The sequence below is a fragment of the Podarcis erhardii genome, assembly GCF_964252035.2.
Source record: "Podarcis erhardii genome assembly, chromosome: 13".
Taxonomy (NCBI): Eukaryota; Metazoa; Chordata; class Lepidosauria; order Squamata; family Lacertidae; genus Podarcis; species Podarcis erhardii.
The window spans coordinates 40994397-41005094 of record NC_138502.1 but is presented as its reverse complement, the minus strand read 5'-3'; the positions used below and the strand labels follow the sequence as shown (position 1 = coordinate 41005094).

Here is a 10698-nt window from a genome sequence, read left to right as displayed (position 1 = left end):
GAGTAGCCTCTCCTTGGAACTCTAATAAGCTCCAACTTTGGTTCTATTTTGGTGTTTGTTAAAAACATGTGTGTTCTCAATCTTTTCTGTGTTTCCTTAAGGTCAGGAATTAATAGTGCTCTTAGGGTTATCAACTGCATTTTTTTAAAAAAAGGAATTTTCCTGTTTGTTTTAACTTTTGAGTTAATTGGTAGTGTATAAGTAAATAAAAATTCAACAACAGACTCTGAAAGAAAAATGTAGTTCAATGCACTATAATTAGAAAAAAACATTTATTTTTATACAGAATGTGTGGCATTCCACAGTTAAACAGATAAGAAAAGGAATTTATAATCCAGAGACACAATGATAAAATGTTCATTCCCTTAAAAAAACCATGGCAGTATGCCATACATTGAAGACATGAAATATCCAAGTGTATATAGAACATCACTGTTCTTTACAAGGTTTTTTAAATAAAAAAAAATTCCTTATTTAAATATACTCATTAAGCAAAGTACATTAAGCAAAATTCATTCCATAGGTTCATAGCCAGGTTTTCAGCAAGAATATCAGTGAGTTGTACCTTCACAGCAATGGGCCAGTGTGTCTGGCTATAAACCAGAAGGTTAGTGGTTCAAGCCCACCCAGGGACAGCTGTGGGCAAGATTCCTGAATTCCAGCGGGTTGGACTAGATGACCCACGGGGTCCCTTCCAACTCCACAATTCTATGAATATATGTGTAATAAAAAATGTGCCAGGGCTCTTGTGCCACTCCCATTCATTTCAGCAGGGACTGCCCAGAAGACTATTAGCTGAATGGCACTCTTTGGCATTTTATCGATATACAGTGGTACCTCGGGTTAAGAACTTAATTCGTTCTGGAGGCCCGTTCTTAACCTGAAACTGTTCTTAACCTGAGGTACCATTTTAGCTAATGGGTCCTCCCACTGTCGCAGCACGATTTATGTTTTCATCCTGAGGTAAAGTTCTTAACCCGAGGTATTATTTCTGGGTTAGCAGAGTCCGTAACCTGAAGTGTCTGTAACCTGAAGCATATGTAACCCGAGGTACCACTGTACTTAATAGAGAATATTTCTACCCCCCCCCTCCCGTTGCAGAAACAGTGCTCAGTGTACATTCAGTTGGCTTCGCAGAATACATAACAGTGGCATCTAGCGTGCTGAATCCATCAGGTGGCCGGCTATAGCTACAGGTAGCAATAAATACATTCCAATCAGTTTCGATAATAAATACGAGTGGATAGTTGTAAAGTGGTTCAGTTCTTAAGGTGCTCAACATCCAGCTTCTCTAACCAGAGGCTTTCCACAACCGCTCCGTACAACATGCCCGGAGCATTTTTTGCAGCTTGTCGTGTTAGGGCTGAAACCAGAAAAAGGAAGAGATATATTTATGCAAATGAGAAGGTGAGAAACTGCGAAGCTTGTTGCCTCACCTGACCTTCTGAAAGCACTTCAAGCTGAGACTCAATAGGTATATGTCATCATGAGCTACATATTGTCAGCTGCCTGAATGATTTAATTTAATTTCTCATTTATTTCATTTATTTCATTTAAACTTAATTTCAAATGAGGCTGTATACCACCCTGATACCTTTTATAATACGGCAGTACAGAAATCCTTTTTATAAATAAAATGGACTGGTGCCATTAATTTGGGTTTCCCACAATTGTTTTCAGCAATAAAAAGGGGGGGGGGGAGGCTCTCAGACACAGAGCTTAATAATAATATTTTTTTAAAAAATTATTTGTATCCCACCCTCCTCAACTGAAGCCGAGTCAGGGCGGCTAACAACAGTAGAAATAACACAGTTTACATAAAATCATAATTAATTGATTGAAATACATTCTAAAATCAATTCATTCTAAAATCAATTCAGAGTCAAATTAATGGCAACCATTGGGCTAGAGTTCTATGAGGATTACCAAAGGAGGGGGTCAGACTGTGCCTTGGCCAAAGGCCTGGTGGAACAGCTCTGTCTTGCAGGCACTGCGGAAAGATGTCAAGTCCCGCAGGGCTCTAGTCTCTTGTGACAGAGTGTTCCACCAGATCGGGGCCACGGCCGAAAAAGCCCTGGCTCTGGTTGAGTCAGCCTAACCTCCCTATGGCCCGGGACCTCCAAGATGTTTTTATTTGAAGACCGTAAGGTCCTCCGTAGGGACGCGGGTGGCGCTGTGGGTTAAACCACAGAGCCTAGGACTTGCTGATCAGAAGGTCAGCGGTTTGAATCCCACGACAGGGTGAGCTCCCGTTGCTCGGACCCTGCTCCTGCCAACCTAGCAGTTCAAAAGCACGTCAAAGTGCAAGTAGATAAATAGGTACCGCTCCGGCGGGAAGGTAAACGGCGTTTCTGTGCGCTGTTCTGGTTCACCAGAAGTGGCTTAGTCATGCTGGCCACATGACCCAGAAGCTGTACCCCGGCTCCCTCGGCCAATAAAGCGAGATGAGCGCCGCAGCCCCAGAGTCAGTCATGACTGGACCTAATGGTCAGGGGACCCCTTTACCTTTAAGGTCCTCCGTGGGACATACCAGGAGAGGCGGTCCTGTAGGTACGGGAAAGCAGTGACCTGCACCCAGAAATGCAGCCCCAAAAGGAAACCCTGAGACGAGCCCTGAGATTTCCACTATGGATCCCAAATGATACAGTGGTACCTCAGGTTAAGTACTTAATTCGTTCTGGAGGTCTGTTCTTAACCTGAAACTGTTCTTAACCTGTAGCACCACTTTAGCTAATGGGGCCTCCCGCTGCCGCCGCGCCGCCAGAGCACGATTTCTGTTCTTATCCTGAAGCAAAGTTCTTAACCTGAAGCACTATTTCTGGGTTAGCGGAGTGTCTAACCTAAAGTGTACGTAACCTGAAGCGTATGTAACCCGAGGTACCACTGTATTGCGAAGGCCGCGTCCTGCGTGTGGCTTCTTCCCAGCGCTTTATGTAGTTACCTTTGCCATAATCTTGTTGACAATCAGCTTGACCCACGGCGCTTGGGGGTCCAGGCAGACTTTTCTCCCGTTGTTCAGGGTGGCTCTGTTCAAAGGAGGGGAGAGAAGGTAGAGAATTGAGCTGGTGAGCGAAGGGGCTTTTTGCACAGCACACAGTCACAAAGGAGGTTATGGGCCCAGGCCAGGAAACTTACATGACTTCAGGAACGACGCAGTGAGGTCCCTCGGGGAGGAGAATGACGGAAGCAATTTGCTTGCGTGGAATCGCACGGGAGACCGTTTGGATACATTGGCACCGTAGCTCCCCGGTCATAGGAGCAGCTGCAGAAGGAGAGTGCAGAAACTTAACAATGCAACCCTAGGCATATTTACTGAGAAGCAAATTTCAAAAGGTATCTTTTCCCGGCTTCCGCCCAGGAAAAGATACCTAGCGCAACCACATCGAACGCTTAACCCAACCTCCCTCTAACACAGGGGTCAGCAAACTTTTTCAGCAGGGGGCCGGTCCACTGTCCCTCAGACCTTGTGGGGGGCTGGGCTATATTTTTTTTTTGGGGGGGATGAACAAATTCCTATGCCCCACAAATAACCCAGAGATGCATTTTAAATAAAAGGGCACATTCTACTCATTTAAAAACACGCTGATTCCTGGGCCGTCCGTGGGCCGGATTTAGAAGGCGATTGGGCCGGATCTGGCCCCCAGGCCTTAGTTTGCTTAGTAAAGGTAAAGGGAGCCGGCGTACAGCTTCCGGGTCATGTGGCCAGCATGACTAAGCCGCTTCTGGCGAACCAGAGCAGCGCATGGAAACGCCATTTACCTTCCCGCCAGAGTGGTACCTATTTATCTACTTGCACTTTGACGTGCTTTCGAACTGCTAGGTTGGCAGGAGCTGGGACCAAGCAATGGGAGTTCACCCCGTCACGGGGATTCAAACCACCGACCTTCTGATCAGCAAGTCCTAGGCTCTGTGGTTTAACCCACAGCGCCACCCGCATCCCCTTCAACAGTATAGGCACCATCCAATCACAGACACTTTTAAAATTTCACCGCTGTTGGACTTGAGATGCCCAGCTCTGGCTAGATCATGTATTAGGATTTCAGATGCCTAGTCTTAGAGCAGGGGTAGGCCACCTAAGGCCCAGGGGCCGGATGCGGCCCAATCGCCTTCTCAATCCAGCCCGCGGATGGTCCGGGAATCAGCGTGTTTTTACATGAGTAGAATGTGTCCTTTTATTTGAAATGCATCTCTGGGTTATTTGTGGGGCATAGGAATTCGTTCATTTATTATTATTTTTTTCAAAATATAGTCCGGCCCACCACATGGTGTGAGGGACTGTGGACCGGCCCACGGCTGAAAAAGGTTGCTGACCCCTGTCTTAGAGCTTTGGGCTTTGGCACAACTAAGTCCCCTGCATGGTTATTTTCAACAAATGAAGACCGAAGGTCTCTAGAACCTGATCATTACATAATCAGCCTTGGAACAGAAGTGTAGCAAAGCCCTCTGCAAACATTTGCTGGGGGTGGGTGGTGGGGTGGGGTGGGAGGCCTATATCTGAGGTTTCATGCCTGTCCAATCAACTTGCCTTCACTAACTACTAAATATGCAGAAGTCAGGAGCAGAGACAGTTCCTGTCAAATTTTTCAACTTCTCCAAATTAAAAAAACACATGAGGGTTCTAAAAAGCTGTAGCATGACTTGGGAATGCAAAAGGTATTTGGGTGAAATCTATATAATTTAGTTTTGCTTGTCAAGTAAAAAAGCATGTAAAATTGCATAGGAATAATGAAAAAATGATAGCCAATTATTTGCAGCGATGGTGCTGATGACCTGACATTTTCTGAAGGTAAAATAACAAATTCTTTGGGTTCCTGAAAGCAGTTCATCATCAAACAGAGTCCTATGAAGCTAAATATTATCCAATCACAAAAAAGCAGATTTGAATCCCTCACATCTGAAAGCATATTTTTAATAACCCCCCCCCCAATAAATCTGCAAAAGTTAAGTTTCACCCCCTAAAACGACACACCTTAGTGGTACAACTGCACCTCTCTGCCCTCCATTTATCCAGCAAAAAAGCAACTTTACTGTGAACAGCCCAGAGGTGAAGAGCTCCTCTGAGCATGAGCAGAGTTCATCTGCCTCACAAAACACAGCAAATCCACAGACAGTGGGGACGGGGGACTGGGAGCTGGGTTTACAAAATTTCCAAGTCGGAAAGCAGGGCATCTGCTATCTCCCATCACCTCGGTTTCAGAAGCTGCTTCCCACCCGTCGCAGATCTTAAAGTCATCTTTAGGACCTTTCAGCGAAGTCTACCTCTCTACCAACCATCCAGCCGGCTTTTTTGGTTTCCTTTCCCTCCCCTGAACGCGGCTCGAAATTTGCAGCGGAGGCTCCGACGGTGCCTCCGGGAGCTTGCGGAGTTTCCTCGCCCCCGACGACTGCCCAAAAGGATGGATTTTGGAGCCTAGCAGAGCTTCCAGGAAACCCCGGTACCTGCCCCGCTGCATGCAATCGCCCACCACCCCTGAAATGAAAATCGGCGCAGAAAGGATGCTAATGGACCGCCCCGTCGATGCACCTGAGGTTAACATACCTTGGCTGTGCCAAGCGCTCCCGGCTAGCAGCAGGAAGACCAGCAGGGCGGCCACGCAGGGGACTGGACGGCACGGATTCATTGTTGCGGATGCGGAGGCGCTCAGATCCCCGACGTGATGCTGCAGCGGCCGCCGAGGCGCTCTGAGCTGCTCTGTCGCGCCGGCCGGTCTTTTATGGTCCCTAGCTGCTGCGATCCCCGCCGCCGCCGCGGAGGGGCGCTGGAGGGACGAGTCCCGCCCCCTTCCCTGCGCACCGCCTTGGCATTGGGCGTCGGGTGAGAGATGCGACGGAGCGGTCCTTGCGAGGGGCAGTTCCCCTCGGAAGCAGCAGGTGTCGCTGTCCGCGGAACCAAATGAGAGATTGATTTTAGTTTTTATGTTTTTGAAAAGTTTTTATTATTAAAATAATTCAGCATTAATACACACGTATTGCAAATATAAAAGCATACAAATATACATTCCATTCAATCCGTCATCAATGTTTGTTTTTCATTACTGGCTCCAGATTTTGCTTTATCTACCGGAGTTCTGTGTGTAACTGATTTTATTTGTGGCGCATTGCCTCCCTCCGATCGTGCATCGAACAAATCAAAATAAATAATAATTCATTTTTTCCCCTCCGAAACCAGCAAGATCAAGTATTCCAAAAGGACTGGAGTAAATTTATAGGATATCTGAAAGATTATTGTAAGCAATTAACATCACTAGCAGGGTTGTCCGGAGACTTGTAACGAGAAATTTTTCTACCTTTCTATATTTATTTAAATTTTGAGTTATTTTGTAACAAGCGTAATTAGAATTGGGAAATGTACAAAATGTAATGATACAAAGGTTAATTTTGAAAGCCATGTGGCCGGAGGGAAGGAAGTCTATAGGCTCTAAAGAGCCAGGGACGTAAAGTGGATTGTAGTGATGTAAACGTATATTATTAAATGGAAAATTAATAAAAATTATATACAGTGGTACCTCGGGTTAAGTACTTAATTCGTTCCGGAGGTCCGTTCTTAACCTGAAGCTTTTCTTAACCTGAAGGACCACTTTAGCTAATGGGGCCTCCTGCTGCCGCCACGCCGCCAGAGCACGATTTCTGTTCTCATCTTGAAGCAAAGTTCTTAACCCGAGGTAATATTTCTGGGTTAGCGGAGTCTGTAGCCTGAAGCGTATGTAACTCTAGGTACCACTTAGCTGGGTCATTGGGCATGCACACACAAAAAGGGAAATTGAAGAAGAGGAAATTATGCCTGCAGTGAAGAACAAGCTGTCTTGATCCTGTCTTGGGCAGTTTGTTTGAAGTATGAAAACTGAGCTTGTTTTATCCCTTATATGATTTTATGTTACATACTGAGTTGGGTATGTTTAACCTGGGAAAGAGAAGGAGAAGGAGACTGACTATGTTACCCATATTCAGACATCTGAAAACATAGAAGATGGAGGAAGCTTGTTTTTCTCCTGCTCCTTGTTTGGGCAGGACACAAACCAATGGGTTCAATTTGCAACGAAGGAAATTCGGACTAAACATCATGAAGACCTTTCTGACAGTAAGAGCTACTAGTCGAACGGACTCCGTTTCATTGTCAAACGGAAGGTTTGCAAACGGTAATAAATGTATTTGGTTGAATTACGGCGTCTTCCAAACCACCCTTCTAACCAAAGTATACAAAGTGATGCATGGGATAAATCTGATTAATCTGATTAAGAATAAGAATAAGAATAATATAAAAAGATTTTTTAAACATTATAATGGGTAATTATAAAACTGCCATGAGCATGCAACATAACAACATGACAATATTCTGCATTGTCATCAAGTAAAGAAAAATATTGGGTAATAAGGAAATGCCTCTCTTTCCTGGTTTTTAAGTGACTGAACATTACTAAGTGGTCAGGGAGGGTATTGTGCAAACATTCCATTTCTCGGGAAATGGGGAAGTTGAGAAAGTAAATATCTTTTGGTGTATAGATATAAATGTTATTATTTTAATGTATTTGTAATCTTTGTTGGAAGCCACCCAGAGTGGCTGGGGAAACCCAGCCAGATGTGTGTGGGGGGGTTTACAAATAATAAATTATTATTATTATTATTATTATTATTATTATTATTACCCATCATTTGCTTTCTGACTGAGGGTGTGGATGTGAATTTCAATTTCAAAAATGGCAATGGCCAACTCCGTCAACCCCTTCTTATTGAGGGTGTTCTTATCTCCTTCCTTTCCTGAATATTTGTGGGAAATTGCTACCAGGAGACCATTCGCCTGGTGGAGAGGGCACGCCATGGTGAGAGGTCCAACTGGAAGTCGATCAAAGCAATGTGTTGGTGTTGGGTACCAGGAGAAGCTAGTTCAGCATCATCTCAAGGACTAAAGGTTCTTCACACCTAACTTAAGTAGCCTTAAGGGCATGGGCTTTGCCTGGTTCTTTGGCCCATGCACTCCCTTCTCTTGCACGTAGTGATTTTTTGGCTCCTTGTCTAGCTTCAGGCAACTAACTGTATGCCATTTCCCCTGAACCTGTGAATCAGGCCCTGCACGCCAGAACTGGAAAATTGCAGCAGATGGTGACAGCAGTCATGAAATTAAAAGACGCCTGCTTCTTGGGAGAAAAGCAATGACAAACCTAGATAGCATCTTAAAAAGCAGAGACATCACCTTGCCAACAAAGGTCCGTATAGTTAAAGCTATGGTTTTCCCAGTAGTGATGTATGGAGTGAGAGCTGGACCATAAAGAAGGTTGATCGCCGAAGAATTGACGCTTTTGAATTATGGTGCTGGAGGAGACTCTTGAGAGTCCCATGGACTGCAAGAAGATCAAACCTCTCCATTCTGAAGGAAATCATCCCTGAGTGCTCACTGGAAGGACAGATCGTGAAGCTGAGGCTCCAATACTTTGGCCACCTCATGAGAAGAGAAGACTCCCTAGAAAAGACCCTGATGTTGGGAAAGATGGAGGAGAAGGGGATGATGGAGGATGAGATGGTTGGACAGTGTTCTCAAACAGTGGGGCATAGGAATTCGATCATTTTTAATTTTTTCTTCAAAATATAGTCCGGCCCACCACATGGTCTGAGGGACGGTGGACTGGCCCACGGCTGGAAAAGGTTGCTGATCCCTGCTTTAGACTAAATGTGATCCACCTGGAAAAGGAACTGGCAAACCACTCCAGTATTTTGCCAAGAAAACTCCATGGACATAAAAAAGGGGAAGCTTTGAGAAGAAAGGGAGAGTTTCCAAGGCATGCTCTGGTTCATGGGGTCACAGGAACACGACTAAGGCGACTAAACAACAATACGCTGGGTGTGGGGTGGAAGAAAGAGAGGTTTGCATGAATTGTAGTGAGGCTTGTACATGTACAGTCAAAACATGGTTTAGTCCAGTGTGTTATTAATATAGGACAGGCTTCCTCAATCTCAGCCCTCCAGATGTTTTGAGACTACAGTTCCCATCATCCCTGACCACTGGTCCTGCTAGCTAGGGATCATGGGAGTTGTAAGCCAAAAATATCTGGAGGGCCGAGGTTGAGGAAGCCTGATATGTTAACGGAGAAATCCGAGGGCTCCCTTGGACAAAAGCAAATACACCAACCCAGACAATTGGAGCAAACAGCAGCCAGTAGGCTTGGTCTTTATTGAAGACTGTCGCAACAGGACTCCCACTCACTGCAAGATGAAGCAAGATGGAAGTCCTGAACAAAAGGAGACCCCAACGTTTATTAGCTACTAATCCCTCATGCTACACCCCTAAGACTACATCACAACTACATCATGACTACATCACTGACACATCAGAAAAAGGAGGGGTTGAGGGAGGAGTTGTGGTGGTAACCTGAGTGTATTGTCACCTGGCCGGTTCCTCCTTTCCCTCTCCCCATGAGTACTTTCCAGAGGACAAAGGGTAGTTTGCAGTTTCTTGTCTCCAGAGGGAAGAGCTGATCACTGTCCTTTGTTTCAGTCCGCGGTGAATCCACTCCCATATGCAGGTCCTTTTTGAGTGTGATGATCTTCTGTCTAGGACCATCAAGGTTGTCATGCCAACTGGGTAGGGCTCGCTGTGTTGGCTGCCTTGTGTCAAGTCTCCCCCCTTTGATAGTCCTTCCTTCATGGTATAAAATAAAAGTGGAACGGTACAGATCCGATGTATGGGTGATTTTCTTTGAATTTATAACAGAAGCGTCGCATATGTAGTGTGTGAATATGTGTGTCATGTTTGTACAAACTGAATGATTGGGGGGGGCGGTCCTGCAACAGATATAAGACATATCAAATAGATTTGAGATGGGTCAGGAGGTTGCCATCTTCTTGTCTTTTGGACAAACTACACATTACATTAAAGATCTCAAGATCTTCTCAGCCCATCAAACCCTGGTGTGGCCTACGGCACCTGGAAAATGCCCATTAAAAATTGTGCACTAATGTGTCGTTGTACTAAGAGTTCTTGAACCTCCCTGTCTTAGGACCGATTTACGTACCAACGCACCAGTTAGCTTGTGTTTCCAGGAAACTCCCAAACTCTCCATGGTGACCCAGTGAAGTACAGTACGTAAGGCGAATAGCAGCTTTATTGATGTTAACCATACCTGTCCTTCTACTGGGCAACTATGTTTTGTGTGCTTTCCTGTGTGACTATACCTGCAATTTTCCAAAATGGAAGATTTCCGTGAGACTCGGCGAGTCTTGTGGCACCTTAAAGACAAACAAATTTGTCATGTCATAAGTTTTTGTGGACTGCAGTCCACTTCGTCAGATGCACCTATCCAAAAAGAGGGAAGCTGATACTATCATAAAATTGTTAGCTTTAAGGGGTCAGGATTCTTTGCTGATTTTGCTGCAGCCAGCTAACAAGGCTGTTTATTGGCTATGCTACACCATTGGAATTTGTTAAAAACAGAATCTTACCATTACTGGCTCTCCTTGGTTCGTGGTTACAAACTGCTAGAAGTCAATGTATTTGTCCATGTGGGTTTTTTTGTGTGTGTGCCTATTTGCAACCTTTCAAAACAGGAGAAACTCAACAAATAATTTTGCTCGGTTTGCTTCTGAGTTAGGAGGTATTAGAAGCAAATATACTTGATCTGCATCAGAGGAACCTGTTGTTGTTGTTATTTAGTCATTTAGTCGTGTCCGACTCTTCGTGACCCCATGGACCAGAGCACGCCAGGCACT

At 45.0% G+C, this 10698-nt stretch overlaps 1 protein-coding gene across 1 annotated transcript; it reads right to left on the bottom strand.

The window, feature by feature from the left end:
• Positions 1–257: 257 nt before the first annotated feature.
• Positions 258–5669, bottom strand: LOC309328262 (growth-regulated alpha protein-like). The gene is made up of 4 exons (XM_081838343.1): positions 5540–5669; positions 3136–3262; positions 2942–3026; positions 258–1363 (listed from the first exon to the last, which is right to left on the bottom strand). The coding sequence occupies exons 1-4, from the start codon at positions 5619–5621 to the stop codon at positions 1358–1360; spliced, it is 300 nt and encodes a 99-aa protein (XP_081694469.1). The 5' UTR covers positions 5622–5669; the 3' UTR covers positions 258–1357.
• Positions 5670–10698: the final 5029 nt, after the last annotated feature.